At 46.0% G+C, this 25538-nt stretch overlaps 2 protein-coding genes across 3 annotated transcripts in view; one reads left to right on the top strand and one right to left on the bottom strand.

Moving 5' to 3' along the window:
- LOC117156047 (uncharacterized) overlaps positions 1-25538 on the top strand; it is a 61438-nt gene that overhangs the window by 3846 nt on the left and 32054 nt on the right. The window lies entirely within an intron of this gene.
- LOC117156021 (thrombospondin type-1 domain-containing protein 4) overlaps positions 986-25538 on the bottom strand; it is a 39802-nt gene continuing 15249 nt past the window's right edge. For both annotated transcript variants that reach the window (XM_033332677.2, XM_076620039.1), the window contains exons 3-19: positions 12925-13000; positions 10392-10543; positions 9281-9383; positions 7670-7772; positions 7103-7275; positions 6500-6704; positions 6231-6397; positions 5955-6048; positions 5778-5850; positions 5454-5662; positions 4565-4697; positions 4222-4471; positions 3862-4038; positions 3620-3784; positions 3312-3488; positions 3025-3190; positions 986-2942 (exon numbers count right to left, since the gene is read on the bottom strand). In XM_033332677.2, coding sequence (XP_033188568.2) covers positions 2824-2942; positions 3025-3190; positions 3312-3488; positions 3620-3784; positions 3862-4038; positions 4222-4471; positions 4565-4697; positions 5454-5662; positions 5778-5850; positions 5955-6048; positions 6231-6397; positions 6500-6704; positions 7103-7275; positions 7670-7772; positions 9281-9383; positions 10392-10543; positions 12925-13000 — 2542 coding nt within the window. In that variant the 3' untranslated portion in view covers positions 986-2823. The remainder of the gene's footprint in view (positions 2943-3024; positions 3191-3311; positions 3489-3619; positions 3785-3861; positions 4039-4221; positions 4472-4564; positions 4698-5453; positions 5663-5777; positions 5851-5954; positions 6049-6230; positions 6398-6499; positions 6705-7102; positions 7276-7669; positions 7773-9280; positions 9384-10391; positions 10544-12924; positions 13001-25538) is intronic.

The raw sequence follows: 25538 nt of genomic DNA, 5'->3' as shown, positions 1-25538 counted from the left end.
ATAAACATACCTTTATTTACTAAAAAGTGATCGAAAGTAGACGCAAAATATCGTGAGTTCGAAAATGAATCACAGCTTAGATCTCTACGTTTACTTTCATAGATCCAAGTGTACTTTTGGTTAAAGCAATCGCGTAAGAAAATATATATATGTATATATTTGAAAAATCTACTAGAAGAAAATATAAATACAGCCTTTCGAAAATGAATTTTAACTACGCTGCTATCCTATTAATCCAACGATCCTTCGATAGCTAGAGTCGATTTCGATTTGTGCAAGTGATCGTTTCTAAGTGTAGAGACAAACGTAATGCTCGTGTGGGTACGTTACATGGTGAAATGTATACACCGCTTGTATCTCTACGAAACGCATGCCCACATCGTAAGGTACTTGAAACTTTTTTTTTTCTTTTTCTTTTTTCAATGTTGCTCGACTACTCCTTTTCTATTCCTATCCTTGCAACACAAGTCAGCACTTGCTGGCCATTTAAATAACATACCGTAGGTAGGGGGATGCCCTTCGCCGAGACACGTACATTTACCATTCATGGTGCGCGTCACAGCCATAAATATTAATACTCAAATAGTAAACGGGATACGGTACAGTTATAGGTATACAGATCTACTGTAAGAGCTGACGTTCGGTTGAGCAACTTTTCTCCAATCTGGCACGAAAGTCATTACCAACCATGTAATTAGATGCGTTTTGTTGAATCGGTAATAAGTCTGTAATTAGAACTTGCGGAACTGTTTCGTACACGCATGCAGTACGCGTATTTCGGATCGGTAGCTACAACGTGCGTATAACAAACGAAGACTAGCAAATGAACAAAAAGAAAAACAAAAAAAAGAAGGAAATCGAAAGTAAAATGGAAAAGAACCGAACGAACGAGAAGAATAGAAAATTCTACCTCGTCTAAAATAATTCGGGTAATCGACACTTACCTGTGAATCAGCCTGTGTCGGTGTAAATTAAATAAACGATACAAGGAAAAACGGAAAGTTTATTGAAACGAATTGCAACAGAAATTAGAACAGCTTCTCGAGAGACACAAAGCGGGCTCGGAGTATGGTACGGTGTCCGCAGATTTCCTTGATGTCGAGAAGGCAAACCGGAATGCGATTTAATTGACACTGAGAATCGATTGCCCACGCAGTTTTCACGAGGTTTCCGTTAATCGTTTGAAAACGTTACCTACTTAAAATTAACTCAACGTTCGTATATCTTATAAAGGTGTTTGTACGCGCGATTAATTCATCGATTAATAATACGTCGAAAACCTCTCGCGACTTCTACCAGGGACGACGAAAATTAAATTCGATTCTACGTATACAGTATACCAGTGACTTTATACTTTCTACACAGAGACAAGCGTATATTTGATTCAATACCATTGCTATAGTTAATATCCTACGACTATGCTCGCATATTAAGAACAGGCGAATCAGTTGAGTTGACATCGACCACATAGAACGACGAATACACGAACGTCTTGATACTTTTTCGTGGTTAGCCCGAGGTGAAATATTTTCCTAGAGATCGAACGCGTTTCTCGAACTCGTTCCTCGAGACAGGAACGTTAACGAGGGGAAAGGATGTCGGCGTGCTTCCGGTTCGGAGTTGCCGTGCTGTCCTTGTCGCGGATGAATTTGTTAATAAGTCGGGTTCGTAAATCAAAATCGCCAGATTCATTCGATTCGATATGTTAATTAAATGCTCAGATAACAGAAATTACCCGCGGCCTGCATCCATCGTGGTACAAATAGTCTATACGGGCACATAAATAAAGTTTTGCAACTAATACAGCCTACCTATCGTAGTACATCGAGAGCACATGCAGTCGTATCGATCGACACGTTTTGCTTCTTCTTTTCGCGGAGACACCGCAGGCAGCTCGTGTACTCGCTCGGAGCTCGTTTCGTTTCGCGTGTCCACGCACGCTTGTCCAGGCACAAGCTCGCAGGTTTACCTAAATGGATACATGGGCGTACAGGTTTCACGTGGAACGCGCATGCAAATGGGACCGCAACTCATCCAGGGGCGTAACAATGATAATCCCTCGTTCCTTGCCGACGATCGAGCGTATTTATCGGTCCCTACTAAATCTACGGTATCGCAAGGATTTCGGAAAAATTCGATAGCAACTTCCCCCGTCCATAGCCTTTATCGATGCTCACATGCTTTTGCTTTAGAAACGTTTGCTTCGCTCTCGTTCTAAACGCACGACTCGAGATCTCGAAGTCGAATTATCGGTGTCATCGGTCTTGGTCGAACACGGCGGAATTGGAGTGCGGGGCCAAGATCGATGCATTGACAAAATTACGCCCCTGCAGCTGGCTGTTCACGCGGTCACACTGAGAGATATCTACACACGCAACACACGTGCATACATGCCGTACGATACGAGTTTCTGGTGCACAGACGCATCATGCTGTCTGGCGTTCCATTTACAAACGCCCTCGGTACACTCGTTTATTCTCCAACGACTAGTTGATTCTTCCGTACTAGCGAATTTTCACCTATTTTCTGCATTTTCGCGGGCAATTAAATAATCGTTCTTCCGCAACGTGCCGCGTCGGAATAAGATAACAGAAGGAATAAAGTTACGCGGGGTTAGCTTGTTATCGCGTTAAATAAAATTATACATGTAAGAGGGTCGTTCCTTTGTCACAGTCTTATTGGTCGCTAAAATCCCCCGTTCAAGTTTCCCCGTTTACATTTAGCTAAGGGAGGAAAGCAACGAGTTTAATCGAACACAAAACGGCCGCGACCATGGTTGGGTGGACCTGCCTGAAACGGTGGCTTGTTCTCGCCGTCGAACGACTATTCACGACACCGACAGCACGAATACTTGTAGTACTTGATGCGGCACAGACCGTTCTTCACGACCAACGCACAATTTGGATGTTTGTCGACGCACTCCGACGACGCCTCGTAAGCTTCTGAAATTGTCAACAATTTATAGATTCGTTAACACACGTTGCAATACGAACCGAATGAAATACGAAGGACCAAAAAGCTTACTTTTCGGTGGTTTGCTCGACGACGAAGGATCCTTTTTACACGGATCCAAACTGCACTGCTGGTGGCCGCTAGGTTTCGCAACATCCTCGCAATTCGAGTTGCTGACACCCTCGAGAATACAACGAACCAGCCTGGTTTGCACTCCGGTGCCGCATGTCACCGAGCACTGAAAAACCGTGTTGGTATTTATATCCATATTTATATGGGTATTTATATCGCAAAGTCAAAAAGTCACGGTGGTCGAGCGATCGTAAATCTACGCGCCCGACTCGACTCTGGCGATTTACCTTCGACCAGTTCGAGGTGAACCATGTCGGTGTACACGCGCTCGCTCTGCATACTTGTTCGTTTGCTGGCCTCGAACCGTTGCAATTGCTCGCCGGCGACACGACTAATTCTTTGTTCGTCCTTGCGACGCAAAGAACTTCTCGATACTGGACACCCACTCCGCAAGACACGGAACACTGAAACCATATTTGTCGATGCTTGTTCAATCGAGACGATAGCAACTGATACGGTGGCGTCGTTTTGTCATCACCAAAGATTCGACGACGAGCCACGAGAGTTACTCTGTGTTTGGTTATCTGTTACTAACGAATGACCATGGTCCGGTGAACCATTTCGCGCTATCGCAGTTCGATTCTCTTCCGAAACATTGTCTCTCCGTTTCCGGCCTCTCTTTGGGATTGCAGAACAGCTCGCTACCATCGGCACAGGCCACTTGCCTCGTTTCCACTCCGCTACCACATTCTGCCGAGCACTGAATCAAAGATAAAGAGACGCGTTCGGTGGATATCCCGTGTCTTACAATCCTTCCTTTTCGATTATTGATTTTACCTTGGACGACCATTCCGAGTAGAGCCAAGGAGCACTGTGCTCGATCCCGGTGCGCATACAAGGCGCGGATTCGCAGATTTTCCGAGAGTCGGGTTTGTTGAACGCGGAACAGGCATCCCCCGACGTGATGCATGTCACCGTTCTGTTACGAATTCCCGTTCCACAAGTTGTCGAGCACTGAAATCGTAAAAGCCCGCTGAAACCGTGTCAGCCGTTCGAGTACAAAATGCATTTCGCTTAACCGTTGCATTAGCCGGGCTTCGGGCCACTTTTCTAAGCGAAAGGAAGCGGCAAAGCTACTTTACAAGGAGCGCTCTATCTGTATGGAAGGGAAAAAACAAGAAAAAAGGAACGACGTACTGGGCCCCAGGCGCCGACGTCCCATCTGGGTGTGTCGTGCTGAGAGTGCATGTGCCTCAATTCCGGACCGTTCGTGCAAGCCGGTTTCGTACAGGTTTCCACGCTTCTAAGGTCAGGCGGTTGTACGCACGCACCGGCTGCCACTCGCATCGTCAAATTCGCATTTAGTTCCTGTACGCACTCCAATTTCCGACTCCTTGTCCCGATGCCGCAGCTGACCGAACATTCGCCCCACGGCTCGGCCCTCCACCTGCAACCACGTACAATTCGTTTGCAAATTTAACGCGCGAGATCGTTTTGCGAGCCAATTTTGCAGGCGAATTACCATAAGAAAGCGAGTTACCTAGGCGGACAGGGGTTGTCGTTGCAACGCAACGGGGGCGGTTGTTGCGGTTTTTCCACGCTACGACAACGTTTGTCGTTCACGATCATCTGCCTGTTCTCGCGGAAGCACTTGAAGATCGCCGTCTGAACGCCTAGAAACGGAAGTGGCATTTTAACGCTATCTTCGTTTCTTTTTACGATTTTCATTCGAACGTAATTCTTCCGGCCGTGTGATGTTCGCCGAGATCGCAACTTGCTCGAAAGTATCGAAGGGTCGCGCGGTATTCGAGGCCAGTTATCGTCGTTGTCGAGAATGGAAATTAAGAAAGGGTCCGTGACAGCTGTCTCGACGTTATCTCGGACTCGCCCGTATGAGCCGTCAGTCTAAATGAAAAAAATCTCGGTGGTCCTGGCTTCGCGATGCGGCATCGGACACGGTCGCGTGTAAACGTTCCGACGTCAAAGAGAGAAAGAACGGAGAGCCGACCGCTGGAAAATAATAACGCGAACGTTGGTCACGGATGTGGGGCTTCCTGCTAATAAATTTCATGAATTGGATGGCACTTCCGCGATGGCGATGAGCGAATCGAGCGTTGTAATCTCACGGCCCTCCGAACTCCGGCGATAATACCGAAACGAACGAGTCTCGGCCGACTTCCCACGCGCGTCTCGATTAGTCGAGCTGCTTGTTCGTTCCTAAAGCTCGTTTTAATTGTCTACGCGCTTTTTTCCTAATTGCCCGTTTAATTACCGTGTCCGAAAAATCGAGCTCGTGACCCCATCACCAGTTGAAACATTGATACAGATTAGAATCGTGTGGGAAGCGTTGTAACTTCGATTATGTGCAACATCTTCTTTCGTTATTCGTCTTACGAAATAAACGACGAAGAAATTGAGAAATCTCATACCTCCTCCGCATTCCTTGGAGCAAGGAGTCACTCCGAACATCTTCCAAGAGAATCGCAGACGTTTCTTCTTTTTGTTCTTCGATTTTGGCTGATCCCCGGCCATCACCGTAGTAGGCGAATGCCTCATCTCTTCCTTCCGTCCTTTCTCGCGAGCCCGTGCTCGATCTTGATTATGACTCGTCGGTGATAAATCTGCTTTTTGATCGGATCTGAAAAGGCGAAAGTGCTGTCTACCTTGACGTACGAATCGTTTCGTTCAACTAATTCGAATAATCGATCTTGATAAAACAAATTTAACAGGTGTAAATATTTACGAATATTTACATTCTAGTGACCGGAAAGGTTGGCCGGATGCGAGCATCCGAATCGGGGATTTCGTTGCCGCGATCGACGGATCCTGCGAAAAGGGCAAGATACCAAATCATTCAAAGATCATTCTGTGCTTCGCCCAAAGTCAGTTACATAAAGGTATCGTCCTGAAAACCTTCCTCGATGAATTACCTATCGGAAAGAACGGCGGTGCTATCACTGGCTTTCCATTGAACGGCATCATGTATTTGTAAAGCACTCCAGGGTTCATTTCCTGCGCCAGAATCTGGAGAAGCGATTTAAAAGTACAATACTCGCGACATCGACGTATGACATCGCGGTTAAAGTACAATATCAAGTCGAGAAACGATCCTCGATGGAAAAGAAAAAGAAAAAAAAAAAGAAAATAGATGGTCGATCCAATAAATTCGAACGAGCGAGATATCAGAGACTTCTTTATGGGCGTACCTCTAAATGCAAAGAATCGTTCAGTGGCCCGGTTGCCAAGATACACTCCATGCGGTTTTTGTCACCCCTCTGGTATGTTAATGTCGTGCCAGCCGCTTTATAAGTGCCGCTTGGACTGTAAGCCAAGGGTCCGTTCAGGATGTAACTACCGTTGCTGTCTTTCAACGCTAACACATCGGATTATTCGTTAACAAAGCATGGAGGGAAAGAGGCATTGCTTTCATAGCCCTAAATAAACGCGGTTTCGAGCGTGTTTTTTCATGAAATACCTAAGAAGTTACTACTGAAACGTAGTTCGGAGATGTTGAGAGACATGGCGCCTTTCGGGATGGTGGTTACGGGTTGATGACCCCTCGGCAGGATTGGTTCCATAAAAATACCCTCGTACAGTCTACAACCTTTACCCTGACCACCGCAGACACCACAAGCGTCCATCGTAACGCCGGAACCTACCACACCGTCGCAACCCACGGACTGTGAAAAAAAAAAAAAGAAAGAGTAAAAATATACAAGCACTTGAAAATGGACTTGTGTTTTATACCGTGAGCGTAACACGACGTTTCAACGATAACAGAAGGGATTAATGGGCTGAAACAATTCGAAAATTAGCGTGAAACGACATACCATCGAACAACGGGAAGCAACACAACGCGAAACAACGTCGGACAGAAGGGAGGGAGAGAAGAAACTAGCGGAACGAACAAAGGGGACACGGTTAACTAGTCGCGTCGCCATCAAATCGGGTGTAATTAAAAAAATGCAAAGGGAAAGAAAAAAACGTCGCGCGCCGATTTGACCGATCGCATCGACGAGGAATCACGATTAATTTCCCGTCGTGACGTGGAGGAATACTTTGGCTTGACTCATCGTACCTTGCATTGTCCGGCGACACAGAGCCATCGGTCTGTGCGTTCCATAGAAATTCCGGTATTATGTCCACGAAGATTCGGAGCGTCGCAGGGTGCGCCGTCCATTACTGCCGGTTCAAGCGTTGCATAAAAACGCTCGCCAACGGCGCGGCAATTGAGCGCGCAAGAATTCGGTACTGGTCAACAGTAATAACAGTTAAAAAAAAGGAGACACTGGATCCTTTTGAAGGAACGACTCGTGAAACGTTCAATTACGCGAGAAAAATTTATAACGGACGAGTAGTTAGAGAAAAAAATTGAAATTACACGGAGCAATTTTTATAATGTTATTTCTACGTTAGTCATCGTTTTCTTGTTTTAACTCCGCTGCAGATTCAAAAAGAATTTAAAGTAAGTTATCTCGATGATTTTATTTCGGTCATCCCGTACAAGCAATGCCAAACGCTGTACAAAGCTGACTCGAAACAGACGGGTTCGAAGCGTACTAAGATAAGTACAATACAACGTCGTGCTTTAACACTAAATTGTCGACAAAGTGGCAAGACGAAACTCGCAGCGACTTTAGCTTACCGTCCAAGAATGGAACCCAATCGTAGCTCTCGCCCTTGTAGTTTCTTCCGTTGTACTTGGCACATTGTTCGGCCCGCAAATCCTCCGGGAAGTTCGGGCATTTCTGTTGCAAGCAATGGCTTAATTAAACTCCAGGTAATTAACGATCGATCGTTGGGAAAGTTGTTACGCTGTCACTTGGGGCGTCTGACGACCCACGGCTCGATCGAAATGCGAGAGAATTTTTTCCAGAAGCATTTTACGATTTTTTGCGCTACGAAACGTAACACGAGAACAGAAGCTGTCCGAATTTCTTTAAATTTCCACCCAATTCCATGCATTTATAATGGATTTCAGTGGCTTCAAAAAGGAGCCGCGCACTCGGAACGAATACACTGAAACGAGAATACCGACGCGTACGTAGAGGAGAAGCGTAACCCTGGTAATTTCCGGGTGGAAGATTAATTACCGGCCAGTAAAACCGTGAATAGTCTCGCATGTTTGTAAACCACCGTTTCCGAGGTAAATCTAGCCGAGTCGTGGCGCCGTAGCGAAAAAAGAGACAAGTGGTTAACATGCAAAGTTTTTAATTGCAATGCCGCGTTTACGCGCAGAAAATTAACTAGCATGCGTTCAGTCGGCAACAAGCCGTAAAAAATTTGTCTGCTTCGAAACAAGATCTCTCGGAGTAGGCAATTAAAATTTACGCTCGTCACAAGGATGGATTCATTGTCGACCACGAGTATCGTGTCTAGATCAGTCGACGGCTGATCGATTCCGACGGTGAATTTTCAATTTTTCATTTAAATTCATTTTCGTTCGAGACCCTTTGAACCCCACGAACGTACGTGCACCAGCAATTTCAAAGGAATTCCATTCGATCGCATACTCGAAATGATCAACGATTCGTCGATTCGAAACGCTTTGAAATCAAACCGGAAGTATTGATTTCACGAACGCGAGTCTTTATTATACACATATACATAGATATAATAGTCACGGGTATCTTTATATCCACGAAGGCCTAATTATCGCTGGCGAGTACCTGGACAGAGGCCAAAGTCGTCCATTACCAACGAGTCTTTAACTCCGCAGGTGGTGATTATTCTTATGAATTTTAAACAACACCGGTGTACTTGGCTTAGCTAGCCATATAAATTGCCATCGTGGGTATCCTTAATTGGCCTCTGCGATGATTTGTTCGCGACTCGTGACGTACCGTCGAAAAGAAACCCTCCAGCGATCTTCGATATGCATCTGTTCTCTATGCCTGCCTACGACCCCATGATAGATGCACTTACATACTCGCGCTCACTGTGTAAATGCAGCTCTTCCTCGTGTTGAAAACTTCTAACGATCCTTCTAACGAGTTGTGCGCGCTCCACGCAAAATTCAAGTGGCGACGGAGATGTGCCGCTTTTTACGATCATTAGATAAAAAGAAGCACAAGTCGACGATCGTTTCTGGTTATTCGTTATTTCACTGCGAGATCTGCTTATTAATAACCCCGCTGTTAACCGAAAAAGTTCACCACGCACGGAGTCATTGAAATACAAACGTTAATTTATCACGCGTCTAGACAGGACGCAAAGGCGTAAACATCGATTCACATTACGTGTCGCGTTGATTTACCTGCGTGTTGCACGTGTGGTAACGCTTGTATGTACCGATGCAAATGGGCCGCGAGTTGCTCGTGCCATTCTCCGAGATAATGCTCCGCTTCCTTAACAGTCGCCTGAAACAAATCGGTCGCATTACTCCTACCTATCGACCAACGATTTATCTTTGCTTTCCGTACACCATTTTCGCGATCTTTAACGCGTTTCATGTTCAACGTACTTTTCGGTTAGAAGGCAGCAAGAGTGTATACATGAAACGATGCACGTACGTGCATCGCATTAACGTTGCCTATTTCAGTCCCGTTTTTTATCGTCACGTAAAATTTATTCCACTTAAAGCGTGTATTTTTCTTTTTTTTTTTTTTTAACGGATGAAAGACGTTTATTAATATGTTATTTTTTCCTTTTCTTATCTAAAAACAATTACGGAACACGTAGAAGAATAAAATGCACAGACTTTAAACGTAAGACAGGGGAGAGTGAAAAAGTTTTTCGTTTATTACCGTCGACTGACGGGGAAAAATACTTTAACGGTACAGCAGATCTTAAACTATTTTATCGCCGGTCGAGAAACTCACGGGTCCATCGATAAATCCTGCGCAAAGTCACGTAACCGCGCAGGTAGCGTTACAGAGGTGTAAATGTCAGCGACGATAACACGTTTCGGGGCCGCTCGCGCGACTCGTCGGCATGCCAGCGTGTAATCTTCCTCTGCTACCGATCTGCAATTTGCTCGACACTCGGTGCTCTTCGCTCGTACACTCCAAGTGCTACGAACGTGTCAAGCTTCGGAATATCGAGCTCACAGAGACCGATCGATTCAAGGCCAGAGAGATCTCGCGGAAGGAAACGGCAACGTCTATGATTCTCGTATGGCTAGGATTAGGTGTTTCTTGGACCGTTTCGCGAAGTCATGGAACAGTTGCTCACGATCTTGGGTCGCGCGAAACGTTAACGGTATCGCGAAACCTGTGATTATCGTCGAAGCTGATACTAAAACGCACGATTCCCTGCTTTGCGGTCGATTATTTAACCACGTTCCATACATTGCGCTCTGTTTGGGAGTAATTCGCACGAAAAGCGCAGCAACTTCGATGTCGCTTAAGAAAATATATTTTACTTACTGATATGGCACGCATTCGCGGGACTGCGACTGAATACCCGTACCACAGGTCCGTGAACACTCGCTCCAAGCACTCCACGGTCCCCAGGTTCCTCTTATACGATTATCTCGGCCAAGATTGAATTGAGTCTTCTCCCGTAGCATGTGATAAACCTGGAAAAGATTTCAACGCGTTTGTCACCGTTGTGTCTCGACTGGTCGATGCCTCGTCGATTTGCAATCGCGACGATTCACGGCTGGCATCGAATTACTCGTCAAAGCTTTGACGCAGACCCTCATTATGCAGCGCAGTCATTATTCATCGTCTCGTGTGCGAGGAATTTGAGACGTTATGTAATCACGCGCGGGCCGCGATATAATTAATTTTATTAGAAGCACCTTCGGATTAATCAATCAAAGGGTGGCGAACAAAATTGCCTGATAATCAAACGGCAGGTCCTCGCGTTGTAATCCAGCCGCGTTAATTACAACGGAGCGGAAGGAGGAGGGAGAGACGGTAACTCTGCAACGACGACATCCGAACTGTTTGTTCAATAATTAATATCGGTACTTCCACGATTCAGATCACCCGCGAGGCCGTAATTAATTGAAAGACGGATCCGTGGCGCCCGTCAATATTGGTACGCAGATGTAAAATCCGCTGGTGTTCGTAACCGAGCATATCGCGGAATACGTCATTCGTTGTTCGCTGAAAACCGCCATTACGCGAAAAGATCCGCTATGGAAATTGTACTAAAGGAAAATTAGAACGTTTGTTCGGTCGATACGTCTCGGCCTCTAATCGCGTTGAAATTTCGAAATTAGCTTTCTAAGGTTAACGACGCACCATTTCGCGGTAAAGAATGCCAATTTAATGGCATCTCTAATAACGCGTTGTGAATTGTTGGCGAGCCGCGATTGGTTTCAGCGCGAGCCCCGCCTCAATTCAAAATTCGAGCAGCTTTCAAAAAGTCGTTAACCCGTTAAAACGAAGTAATACTTGCTTGATGACCGACATTAACTCCGGCACGTTAATCGCGCCGCGCATGAACTTGCTTCGTACACATGCGCGGGAATATGCGTATATATGGAGAGGAGGAAACGCGAAAATACTCGACAAAGGGGTAACAGGGGGGAGGGCTGGAACGGTCGGCATCGCGCAACGGCCTGAATAATGGAGCCGCGTTTCAAGAGTCTTTCCACGATGAACGATCTTAATCTCATTGTCCCGGGAGCTTTCAAAGGGATCCTTACGGGCGTAACGAACGTCTTTACGACGGATAAGAAGCTCGTATTACGGCGACGTTTCATAAGAAGAGAATTATAGATAGACGGCGGCCGCCTCTTTAAAAATTCGCCGAAATTTTCAGAATTATTTGGAACAGACTACTATCCCGAAGAGAGTCTCTCGACTTCGTTCGCGAAACGAATATCAAGAGACAGAGAGAGAGAGAGAGAGACTCGCGTGAGGAGAATACCTCCTCTTCCCGGTAGGTACCTCTGATACGATAGAAAGCTGTAAGGTCGCGCTTGTTAGCGAAGAACGATTGAAATTGGCCGGTCGACCAATCATTACGATTAACTGGAACGATCGTTCAAAGTATGTAAGTTTAATCAACGATAAGCGCCGTTATCCCGGTTGCTCCGGGTTCAACAGGTTGCCACCAAATTGTCGGCATTCTATGCCGGTTAACTAGATCGATTGAAAAATTTTACAGATTAGGCTCGATGTACATAAAGGTGTGTGCCTTGCAACGTAGACCGCGCGTGTAGAACTAACGCGGAGTACAATCGTGTATCGCCGTGCTCGTTAAAAACGACCGCGAACCGTCGTAAAGAAACGGCGGATTGAGCGAGAGCGTTAACTGAGAACGTCCAGTGTTTCTCTTTTTTTTTTTTTTTTTTTTTTTAATGTAATCTTCGCGACCAACCATGATGATCTCGAGGCCAAGAACGATATTGCAATATTTTCCAAAACAAACGATCCATTTAAACGACCAGAAGAAGTCGATGTAACAAGAAACGCGATGTCATTGCGAGAGCTGTGTACACCAGAGTGTTAGCGTTTCACGCTCATCGTTCGGCCGGCCTTGAGGATGCAGCCAGCTCGAGTGTAATTTAGGAAGTTCCTCCAGTGTCAATTAATTATCCTCTTCGTGCCACCCAGAATAACGTCTACGTAATTGCTTATTAATTCCGGTAAGTGGATTAAATTAATATTCACCGACGAACCGTACGTTCGAGATAAAATATCTTAATGAACGAGATAGCTATGATAACGTTATTATGGCAGTAAGTTAAACGGCAAGAAGTTATGTATTAAATTATCCTGGAAATCCAACTTGGACGAGCTGCTTTACTTAATGAACATATCCCGAAGGAGATCACCTTTCGCGTATCCATGTCAAAATTAAAATACCTTCCACATCTTTTGTAAGTCGTAACAGATGTAATCGGAGCTTCCGAGAATTACATCCTTTTCGAATTACAAGGGTCCAAAGTCGACGGATCGAGTAACCGATACTACATCTTAATCAACCATAATGGAAAGTTACCTCGATGGGATACTTGTCGGGCACGTGGGTAGAGGAGACACTGGCCGCAGTCAGCATTGTCAAAGCTAGAATCGATCTGAAACAGAGATTGCAAAGATGCCTTAATTAATCCGACGTAATGGAATGCAATTTGTTATCGTCGTTGTCAATCTAGAAGCGGTTTGCACGAACGGTCGCCGACTGTTGAACCGAGCCAATTATCCCCTTATCGCGTAAAATATCTATCTTTCAGCTGGCTTCAACGGGTTAGATATTTCAAGAATGTGATAATCTTCCTCGGATGAGTAACGTTACATAGTATGACGATGTAAAACACTGCCCGTCCGAGGGACTGGATAATTCTGCTTGTACATCGCCGGGACTCGTTAATGCATTCGTCCCCTGTAAATCATTTACCAACGAGGGAAAAGGCAAAAAAAAAAAAAGAACAGAAACTAAAGGCTCGCGACAAGGATTAATGGTATCGATACGAATAGATGGTGTTTAGATTGAATACCGAACAAACGAACGTGTCTTGCTTCCGAATCGAAACCCGCGATTAATCGAATGTACCCCGCTGATTTATCCATCGCGATTCCAGATTAATAACGACTGGCCAGTAATTTCGCGCAGATGCTGCGCTTGCATATTTAGAAACACGATCAAGGATCGTACGATTACCATGAATTTTACGATATTAAGGTTCAAACAGAATTAAACTGCTCTAAATAGCGATGAAAATCGCTACGAGAATCCGCCCCTCTCCCGGGCTATGGCGTTTTTAGAACGATTTCACGCGAAACGAATAGCCAAGCATGTGTTCTCCATCATCCACTTCGTTCCTACGGCGGATAATCGCCGTCATAGATTTCAAAAGTTCTCGATTTTCACGGCACAAATGGCGTGCATGCATCTAGGATGCGAAGCGTATAGTACCGCAGCGGCCAGGCGCCAGTTCGTTTTGCCATGGTAATTATTAAAACTGCACCGGGGATGCATCTACCGATCGGGTAGGAGAAATAGACGAGGAAATTGAAGAAGAAGAGGGGATGAATGTGAGACGGAGAGAGAGAGAGAGGGAGAAGAATGAAGGAAGGGAGCTAGAGAGGAGCAGCGACGCTGGAACAAGTAAACTGTGCCACTAAGCACTAATAACGTTTCACTTGTTGCGTTTTCTTGGAAAGCTTAATTAATCATTACGCCCCTGTGTGGCGGAGGAGGATACTAAAGAGAGAGAAAGAGCGAGTACAAGAGAAGAAGGGTCAGGAGAGTCGGACCGCCCGCAGCCACTGAAGTAGTCGCCTACTCGCGTGCGTGAAACGCACACAGAAAACACGTGTAAACGCACATTACTGCGACGAAATCAGAAAAAGCCGCATCGCGGCTTTCCACGCAATGTTCTTGCGGATCGCGTGTAAGGCTCCGTACATACTGCCCCGTGTAAAGTAGAATAAAATTAATAGTAGTACTCTGGCACGAGGGCCGGTTTGCTACAAGTACCATTTTAAAGATGTAGCATGAAACGAGAAGTGGTCGGCTCGACAGGTGTACAGGAGCTCCATTGATCATCAACGTTAAACGTCGTTCTCGTCTCGTACCAGATATAGACGAGTGTCCTGTTTCGAGCGAAAGCTTTCAAGATTATTTCTCGTCCAGACAGCGTCCATGACAACGTTGGCACAGTTTTGGATACTCGTTTACCTTAATTTTGAGCTTTTAACCGTAGCGAATTACATCGAAGTTCAAAAGTACTGTCTTAGTAATGATCAAATAGCTCGTACAAGTATTCCATATCGTAAAATGAGAAGAAAATAAGGAACGTTTGAAGTGACGAAATGTGAGAAAACAGGAGGACATAAAAGTATAGAGAAGGAAAAGGCAAAGCGAAGCGTGAGAGCAGAATCGAAGAACGTGATTTGCAACGATGAAAAGGTTATCGTATAGATTTACAATTACCAACCGCGCAGCTTTATTGTCTCCCTATTACGACGATCAATTACCTCGTAAACAAACATATATCGCGCTCCCTATCTCCATTAGGTATGATTATTGTGAATTACAGCGATGTAGTTTATTGAATAATAAACGACGACAGAGCTAGACTGTGTGTCTCGGTATGCATAGCGCCTAAGAAAGGGACGTTCACGGTGCACGCAAGCGGCGCGATGAAGCATTGCACTTGCCTGGAACTGCTATGGCTTAGCCGCTCGAGAGCAATCGTGTCCAGCCGCAACGGCGAACACGTGTTCCTCGCCATTCTTTGTAACGCTAAACAGATCGCAAGATCGCCGTAAAATCGTTGAACCGCTCTGTTTCAAGCTACCCTTCTTGCTTCTCGTTTTCTCGCTTACACAACGAATTTTTCTTCCCGGTAAGAATTATCGCCGTCTTCTCGGTATTATCGGTACAGCGTGTACTTCGTAACCAGACAATCGCCGATCGTCGCCTCGTTTTATATCTTCGAAGATATTTCCAAGATATTCGAGAGAAGTAGAACTTTTCCCTCGAAATCGCACTTATCTGCATTTTCGTGTTTCGCGTACTAATTATCGTCGTAGCGACGCCTCGGCGCAAGATAAATAGGGAGAATAATATCTTGCGTTATTCGAATGACAAAAGGTTCGGCTATATCCGGCGTTGTTCGTGGAAATCGTTGAAATTCTTTGACTCGACGTCTGCCACGGGCTGTCACCTATCGCGCTTGTCCTCGAGCCAAGGATTCTATGCTTGTAACTAGCGCATCAAGAAACGCGCGTGCACTCTTTATTCATCGGTTTTTAGCATTCCTACGCCATTGAAAACAAGACAGACATTGTTTATCGCGGCATGTAACGCACCGACTACAGCGATAGCCAAGTCGTAACGGGTCGTAGATACGACCCTCGACTGTGAGATCTCTCGCTATAAGGTCGATACGTTCGAAGAAAAAAAGAGGAAAAGTAGGAGATGAAGAAAACAGCTCTGGATTGCGTTGCGAACGCACACAGTCTGATTTACGTTCCCAGATCTCGCCGGACGCTTTTGTCGAGTATCTCACGGGAACATGATAATTTATCCGATACTGATATTTTCCCGGAATTTCACGAATCCGCACGGCCCGCCGAGCAAAATTAATTTTAGCTGGTGCAATGATCCGATAATGATCCCCGCGAGACAACGATTGCGCCCGATTAGCACTCGCTCCTCCCGGAGATATTTCATTGAAACGAGTTAGGGTCAGTGAACACGGGCGGGACGATAGGGTGCAAATACCAGATTCAACGTGACAAGTACGTATGATCAGCGACGAACGATAACACGAACTCGATATTTTATCGACCAGCATAGCCAACGAACTTTATCGACGTCTTTTAATATATTCGAGGCCGGTATAATCTGACAAAACTGCTCCCAGTAGCCGTCAATGTTTTTGCAATTATAACTTGTAGTTTGATATTTCGCGCTATCTTGATTATGGTATATTTTCATTTTCTACTTGACTGTGAAATCTTCGCGTCTTAAACGCTTTGTTCTACGATTCGTTCCTTGGCTGTAATCTATGAAAAGTTATCGCGCGATTCGACGTCTGAAAGCCTGTAGAAACCGATCGTTAACGTTTAGTGAAACTTCATTAATCTCGTCGAGGATATCATCGAACAGCAAATAAAAGCATCTCGACCAATAACAATTAGTCGCGATAACAATGAAACGGCGCTCTCTCCAAGGACGACGTATAACTTTCCAATGCTCGGTGGAATTCGTTCGATAAATCGCGGCGTTTCTGCGGGCAAAAGGCGGATAAGAATAACTGACCAGCCTGGCGTCGCGGGAGGCCGGCGAAATCATTTTAACCACGGTGGTCCGAGACGAGGGATTTTCGTCTCCAGCAGGGGGACCAGAGACGATACGTACGCGCCGGACACAAAAAAGAATGACCGTGAAATATGATGCACGATACACGTACAGCATTGTCTCGGTAGGCTGTTGAGCATCTCCGGCGTTAACCGAGGGAAAGGAGCAAGAAGTCGCCCTCGGACAATGGGGGCGTGAGTCTCGAATGGCTCCTCTAATGATACCGGAGCACCTCGATCGAACAGCGTATAAATGCAAGCGTTACTGCAAAGCTGCGAACGTTCCAGTTTACGCGTGCATTACCGCGCACGCTCCGACTTCTTTTTCCTTCTCCTTTTCTCTTTTCTCTCCCTCGCTTTCTCCTTTCCGTTTGTCGTGCTTTTATTGAAAACGAAACAATGGTATCACGAGAATGTGAGAATTTGCCAAGGAAAGTACGACAGGTAGAGAAGCGAGTATCCGACGATCTTCAACACAGTCGATGTTCTTGTTGTTACCGGTTGAAGCTTCCGGGTATAGGCCGCGTCTTTGATGCGATGTTATTCCGACGTTTCATTTCGCTCAACGAGGGATCATAGAGTTCCTGCGATGCGAACGAAGCTGGCTATACCGCTGGTAAATCGTTGCAGTAATACGTAGACATATGTTATACAGCTTGAAGCCATGTCTTATCGAAATATAGAAGAATACGGTGGAAAAGGAAATGAGAAGGATTAGGTAGGTAGCTGTAAGAAAGGTAGATCTACACCTGATAAAGCATTATGATTACTCGAGAGGCTAAGACACGTGGAATGTATTCGTTCTCGACGAGAATAATTGGTTTGTCACGAACTGTGGGAATATTCGATGTTGGCTAGAAGCAGAGGAATTCGTTGCATGTAAAATGGCATTGGTGCGATCGAAACATCGTCGTTACTGTCGCGTTGCTGTGTCAACCAAGAGCGGGGAGATGTTTTGCGACGTTGTTATTGCACTAGAACCCCGTCACCGTCGGTTTCCGATAACCAAGCCGCTGTCACGCTGCAGTTGCCGTTGTTGTCGCCATAAACATTCTACCTCGTTCCTCTCGTTTCTTCTCGCGTGTCTCTCTCTCTCGGTCTCTCCCTCGTGGCGTACTTCTAGCTTTCTACACGTCGTTCTCCGTTCTGGTTGTCTACCGTATTGTCACGCATTTTTCTCTTGTTCCCTTGATTCATCGTTGTCCCCATCTTTTCTCGCGAGTTCCTCCGCGATGTAAGGCTCTTCCGTCCTCGTAGGCTCGTTCGTCTTCCTCTTGCCTCGTTACATAGTCGGGAACAGCACCGCAGGCGCCTTCCGCGTGTTGATACACGCGAAGAAGGGTGGCTGGGAAAATCCTCCGAGCGCCAGCTCTATTTTGAGGAAGATTGCTGTGAACGTGGTGGCTGCTCGAAAAGAAAGCAAATGAGTCGCGGCAGACGTGTACTTTCGACTGCAGGTAGGTAGCAGTTACGGAGATAATTCGTTGCAAAAATTTCCTAACGACTCGTAATTGAGGAAAATCGACTGCAGTACTTCTCCGCGTACATCGGTGAGAACTGTGTCGTTGTAATTTTCTCCAACGATAGAACTGATTCCCTAGAAATTCCGTACAATTTAGATTTTCTATGGACAGATCGAACAATCGACTTGTAAAGAAATCGAAAAATAGGTGGAGGTCGTCGGTGTTTGATGTAAGAATATCTGATGCTATTCACAGGAAACGAGCTGAAAACGCGCAGATGGCACGCGGGACAATGCTTCTGGTTGAACGGACCTTACCTTGTAACAGTTAACGCATTAATAAGCGTGGAATCAGGTCTTTGATAGTCAGTACAAAAACCGTATCGCCAAACACGTTTCGGCCCTCTCACCTTGACTGCGACGCCACACGAAGGTAATCGGCGTACAGCCACGATCTGTCCGCATTTTTACGGGGCAGTCACATTTACGCGATGATACCAGAGCGGTACGTGCCAAGGCAAATTTAAACAGATGGGAATCGCAACGTACGCGTACGTGGAAGCTGGCTGCTCCTCTTTCAAGGTCCTCCATAACGACCCTGGCGGTCTCCATAAATCGACTGGCTGGTTAAACGAAAGGGCAACGTTCCAAAATTGCTCTGGTTAATTATCCTCGCCTTGGCGACGACCAGCTGAGAAATAAAGCTCAATGTACATCGCGTGAACAACGACGTCTCCCTTTGGCGAATACGCGAGCCATTCGCAGTAAACTCTCCTAATCGATTTATACGACGCGTGTGGTCTTCGTGAAAACGTTGAAACTCGCGAATATAACGACGGACTGCGGACGGAATTTCGTTGGATATAACGTTTTTATTTTTCATTGCGACGATACGCGTGTTATCGGCATAGCACCTTTGTCCCGGAATCCCTGACGATAACACGTTTTCCGATAAAAATAATTAAATTCAGCGCACGGTATCGAAAAATTTCATTGAATTAGCATAGCCCATTCGCCTCTGTAGTACGCTGTCGCGTGTAAATGCAAATACTTCCTCTTCTATGTCCGTTGGTTTATTAGTTTCGTAGCACAGGCCAGGATGAAAAGGATATAGAGTGAAAGCATTTCTCGACTGCGATGCGGAACCCACGTTTCAACGATGGTTACCGATCGATGCCGTTTCCTTTTTACGACAGTTCGAACGTGGGCTCCATAATGAGGAGATGTAACACCGAAGATTCGTGTCACGTTCCTCGTATTGTTCAACTTAATTGTACGTAAAAAGAAAAGTACATATTTAATTATCCTGTCCATTTAGTTAGGCCAGTGATGTTAATTTTTTTACATCTTCGTTAAAGTCTTCGGGGGGTTGATTCGATATCGCATTCCGATTATCTTTTTCCTCCTTCGCAAACTTATCTTCCTTAGAGGATCGATAGACTTGAAAAGCAGAGCTCGACAAATCATTTTTGTGACGTTATAACGCGACGAGTTCACTAAGAAATTCTTTGCTAAGACGTCGGTACATAGAGTCGTGAACTAACAAACGTAAGTGGACGCAGTGGTTGGCCAGTCGTGAACTTTGCGTTCCATCGATCGTTATCGATTCATCCGAACTTTTTGCACAGCGCTAATCAGCCACGAGTTGAATGTCGAGAAGGAATGAAATATAAGAGCACCCCGATTGACCCTTTATAATGCTCGTCTCATTGTCGAGTCTAATCGGATGATCTATGCATGGTTGCCCCCGTCGCGGCGGAATCTTAATTCGATAGCTCTTAGTATTAATAAATCCCTATCGGGAGCTGATCGTTCAACAGTCTTAGGGAAGGCGAATTTTCCTGCTTCGATGCCGTGCAATAAATTCTCCTACTAACGAAACTCTGTTATCCGTCTCGAGTGTTGCGTCTTGTTATCGACATAGCCGTTTCATTCGATCCTCTGTTATAGCGAGTAAGTATATAATACCTTGTAATCCTCTCTAATGAGTTTATTTTTTGAAGACTGAGGAAGCAAAAGCACGGAGAATAATTCTCGAGAGAGGATCAAAGAACAGGCTTGGTCGATCGATCAAAATAAGTTCTAAATAGAAGGTCGCACCAAGACAGGCCACTGAACAAGAGATTTTCTTTTCACTTGGCCGTACCGTGATCGCTAGTGCGAATCATCCCTTAAGTTCGATAGAGAATTCCAAAACTCATTTAGATATAGCTCCTTTTTCAGCCCGGCACGATAATGCCTATCGTGACATGCCTATAAATACGCACCTCTTGATGGTGTTATTAATAGAAGCGTGGGAGGATGCGAGAGTGGTACGTGAGACGAATAACGAAGCCACGACATCAACTTTCTCACTTGAGAATGTGCGCCAATGGACCAGGTGTAATCGCGCCTCACTCGACCTCGAATTATCAGCTTCGCGATCTTAAACGTCCTCCGCTTCGTTAACCTACATTCCGCTCCTTTGGCTCGTGAATTCGACATCGAAGCCTTCGTTTCGATTAATTAACGGCAGAAACTACGTACCTCGTGCAATTCCTCCAGCGTGTTACAGAACGAATACCAATGTATTGCGCAATCGTGTTTCAAGAACCTGGTAAGGCTCAAAGCTGTGCTTCGAATTAAGCCGCGCGACATTCGTTAAAAGCGAAGACGAGCGAAGTAGAGTTTCAAGCGATAGATAAACACGGGCTACAAATTTCAGGCGCAAATAGGTCACTGTGTTCTCGAAGCAAAGATACGAGCAAAGAGGCGAGATTTTCCGCGCGTACCCAGACCTAACCCAAAGCACGTGTGGTCGCGTGTACAGCGTGCAATTTCCAAGCTTTTCGGTGCACCCTTTCACCGTTTTCGGAACTTTCATCCGTCTTGGTTCCACCTGTGATCCTTTGTATCCCCGTTTCTTCGTTCATCCGTTCAACTCGTTTTCGGTATATTAAGTTTCACGCGAACGCGAGAGCCACGTATGCCCAGTGGTGCGTGCAGTTAACAAGACACGTTGAACGTAGATGAACCATCTTCATCGTAGGTGAATACCGCCCGCAGCCAGTCTGTGCTAACTTTATACCCTCTTCCACCTTCTTGTCTTTTCCGCCTGTTTTTGCCCGCCACTCGCCAACATCCTCTTTTTCTCGATTCGTAGTCAGGTAGTTCGATGCATCGCGAACGTTGTAATGGACTGCGAAATTGCGGTCTGATGAGATCCGGTAAAGAGATTGATCCCTTTTAAATTCCAAGCAACGAGGTTCGTGATGTTTGCATAGGTCGGAACAATTCTGGGTTGCTTGGGTTTGTTGTCGCGGAAAGAATTTTCCCAGAGGAACGTAGATTATAACGAACAACGTACACGCTCGACAACGAGCGCATTTGTCAATGGCTTTAGAAGACACGCTGTAGATAGTTTTAGAATACACGCTGTATATAGCTTTAGACGTAGGACGTTTTGGCTGGGCGACTGCTTGTCTTTCAACAAGGTGCTTTTTATCCGACGTCGTTCCTGACCCGATCCACTTTGCCACGACGCGACGCCATGAAATATCGTTTGTGCGTTTCTTGTCATCGTTCGCCGTTGAAACCTCATTCTTTGGCCCTGCGGCTCGGAGCGTGTTCAGAAAAACGTCGAAACCAACAGATCGGGTAAAAAAGAGAAAATCGAAGAGGAAAAATATGAAAGAAGAAGAGGAAGAATGGCCTTAGGTAACGTCTTCGTTCTTTTAACCGTTTGTCCGTTTCCTCTATCAGCGAAGAAATTACATCTCCGCGAAATTAAGCCGGGGTTTGTCGGGATTGTACGTTCTTGTTTCGATACAGACGATTTAATCGTGCCGTCGATTACGTTCGATCAGGTCGTGACAGAGACCACCAGACACGTCGAAACGTTAATATGTAGCGCGCGTACAATAGTTATTAAATGGTTAATGACTGGCAATTAGAATCGTTCGTATATCGTAATAAAGACAGGGACGGGAAATTATCTCAATCTTGACTAGGAAAAATTATAACGAGCCTTTCTACCGACTCCTTTAATTCACCTCGTCCCGAAACGCAAAAAGACTGCTCTTTCATCTCCCCTTTCTTCTTCTTTTCCCTTTTCCTCCTTCGTGCGATCTCCGAAGAGAAGCCGGTAGCTGAAAGACAGGACCTGCACGCTGCGTCCTGACCTTCTCTCGCCTTCGTCCATTGCACGCGACGTCCTTCTTCTCTCCTTCCTCGTCCTATGGCTATAGGGCTATGCGCTTCGTACGCCGCGTCGATGTATACGTTTCACCCGTCGGCCTCTCCTGCCGCCACCGAGTGACGTGAAATTATAATTCCGTAAAATTAACGTTGCATATGTTAATTATTAAGAACCGGTCCGTAGCTCGCGGCAGTCTTCGAGATCCTCCATTCTACGGCCAGGTTATATTATATACGAGCGTGCGAGTTACGAGCCAGCCTCGCCTCCGTGAAACGCGGCCGCTGCCTTCGAAACTATCACATGAAACGCCGTTAAGGTCGCGCCACTCTTATTTCTTCAGTTCCATCGCGCTCGATCGTCCGGGGACCATTTAGCGAGATCGACTTTTGGGTCGGGCCTCTGCCCGCGACATTTCACTGACCTATGGAACACTTTAAAAGTTAGCCGCCTGCAGCGGAACCCCTGTCGATAGAAGGTCGTTAGACGAAATGTTAAGCGTCGACAAAGTTCAAAATGCGACGATCAAGTAGAACGCGATGATATTAAAGAAACGACATAAGAACACGCGTGTTTATGCAAAGATAATAGTTTAAACTTTCTTGTATTCTCATTATTTATTTATCCTATTTATCATTTACGTGGAAATTAGCGGTAATCAACTTGCACAGCTCATTCTGCGTTAATAACGATACGGTGGAATTAAATAATTACAAAGAATCTGATGTGATACTGGCAAACGAAGGTATCCTTAATATAAAGATACAAATAAATTAAAACATAAAATTGCAGGGATAATTGCAGCCTAATCGAACAGGTCTGAAACGCTGGTTTGATTTTTCAGTTGGTTAATCCAGCTTGGATTAACAATTTCACGATAACTAGTAGCCCGCTCGGTGCCGTAGATGAGGGAACACCGGTTGCGTGCCACGCAGATGAAGAAATTACTTTCGCGTTTACATGGATATACTGTCGATGTCCGTGGAATCCGGGTTAAGTATCAGGTTCGAGGGTATTGGAACGTTCGACGGGCTGGCGAACAGCCACTTAAATCAATTAATTTCCGTTGCTAGCGCACGATCGACGAGGGGGCGTTAACTAGCCTCTAGACTTCTACTCGCGATAAAAGCAAATTCCGTCGCGTTTAACCACCTCGTCGTGCATTCCCTCTCGCAAAGGATCGGACATCGAATTCCACTTGGTTCATAGTCTATTTTTACCGGCCCTTCGGAAGTACCATTTGTGATTCGCGCGTGTACATGTGTATCGTAAAGGCGAAACGTTCTTCAATTCGCACGAGTTGGCGTAAAAATAACCGACAGGTAAATGCGCCGACGATGTTCCGCGTTTCGATTCGCTCCAAACGATTACCGATTGCCTTTTCCAGCGGCACGGTGGAACGCCGCGCAATCGGCAGCAAAACGAACCGATTTTCCGCCCAGCGTTCTCCCGCGCACCCTTATCTCGGGTCAAAGCACTGCCTGGAAATCGCGACCTTTCGATTTAGCTGCGAGAATCGAAAGCGTACGCTCGTGTAGTCGTACATTTTCCACCGCGGCTATTATTTACGCCGGGCATAAGCGCCGGCTTTGTGGCCGGTATCGCGCTCTTTTCAAGCACGCGGCTCTTTTTGAACCGGCACCAGCACAGATTTCCCAGGGAAAATCCTAAGCCCGATATTTCCACCGACGATTAACCGAAAAGGCGAACCCAGTCGAGTCTCGTTGGCGCTAGGTAAACGAGCGTCACAGAGGCGAATTCGTGGAAACGAATAGAAAACCAAGTCCGGAAAAAAATAGCGGAAATTCTGTTCTGAGAAGCGAAGCTTCTCTGGGGCGCGTTAACGAGGAATATACGAACGAAAATACACGGAATATCAGGGGACACATATTTTCTGGAAAAATTGTTTACGAAAAGTTCAGGCAAAATAACGTTACGGAACCGTACAGCTTGAACAGCTGGTAACGGTATTAGAATGACAAGATTAACAACTTTTTCACGGCAGAAGCATGCCCGTGCAATCGAGAAATAGAAACGTTATTTTCTTTCGGGACGCAAAGGTAACGGGAGCACAAACCCTAATTTTATCTACTACCGGCAACCGGGTTGCTTTTGTCGTTATCGAACCGCTAAACTAATTACTCGTTGACGCTGCACGAAAGCATCGTCCGACCAATTTCATCGGCCGCTGCCATCGACCATTAAATCGATTAGATCGAAGGAAGAGGGCAGCAGGGCAGGCGCCACCAGGGCTTCGGATTCGAGACTTGCATCGTTCGATGCAGCGTGTACAACGTGTAGCGATCCCATCGAGATGCTTTTTTTTTTCTCCCCTCGACCAGCTGAAAGTGTCGTAAATAATACGATAAGGAAGTCGCCGCCTCGGTGGGCCCGTTATCTAGCGCAGAGGACGTGCAACCCAGGACATGAATTCGCCGCGACCGACCCGATGAGATGGATCTGTTTGTAATTTCCTTGGCAAACTAGATCGGTTGGCACGAGTGCCCTCTCGAATCGGCTCTTACAGCCGATTTATCGCTTCTGATTGCCGTACCCTGGCTTATCGTTCCTTTGCGAATCGAAACCGAGCGTAAACGCGAGCCTTTGATACCGTAAGGATGAGAATTTGCCAGGAGAATCGTGCAGTTACGGTCAGACGTTCAGGGAACGTTTTCAAAGAGATTTAATTCCCACGTAGTAGAGAGAAGTCGGAACGGGGAAGTTCGTGTTGACCTCGAAACGGACGATAATCGCATCTGGCGATGCAGCGTGTGGAAGCTGTAATACGAATGAACGCTTTAACAGCAATTACACTTGCATTTGATCCGTGGAAGATGGACACGCGGGGCGAACGTGAGGCCGTGTCGAGCCACTCGTGAGCCTTTGAACGCCGTTTAATGACCGTAAATTTCTACCTTTCGTCTCCGTGGACGGGTATCTCCCCTTCCTTGCCGGTACAGGCGTCGAGAATGTCACGTACAAAGGCGCCGATCCAAGATAATGTGCCGGAAAGGGCAACCGTGCAGAATGCGCCGCTGCTGCCGAGAACCAAACGTGGAAGTGTGAACGTTTTAATGTCACACCATCTGCGATACGAACTTGAATCTGTTAAACCTGTTGCTCGCGATAGGACGAAGGGTTTTCGGGGGAAAAACGGAGTAACACGGCC

The sequence above is a fragment of the Bombus vancouverensis genome, chromosome 7, assembly GCF_051014615.1.
Source record: "Bombus vancouverensis nearcticus chromosome 7, iyBomVanc1_principal, whole genome shotgun sequence".
Taxonomy (NCBI): domain Eukaryota; kingdom Metazoa; phylum Arthropoda; class Insecta; order Hymenoptera; family Apidae; genus Bombus; species Bombus vancouverensis.
The sequence above is the reverse complement of the archived record's forward strand: the minus strand, read 5'-3'. Positions and strand labels throughout refer to the sequence as shown.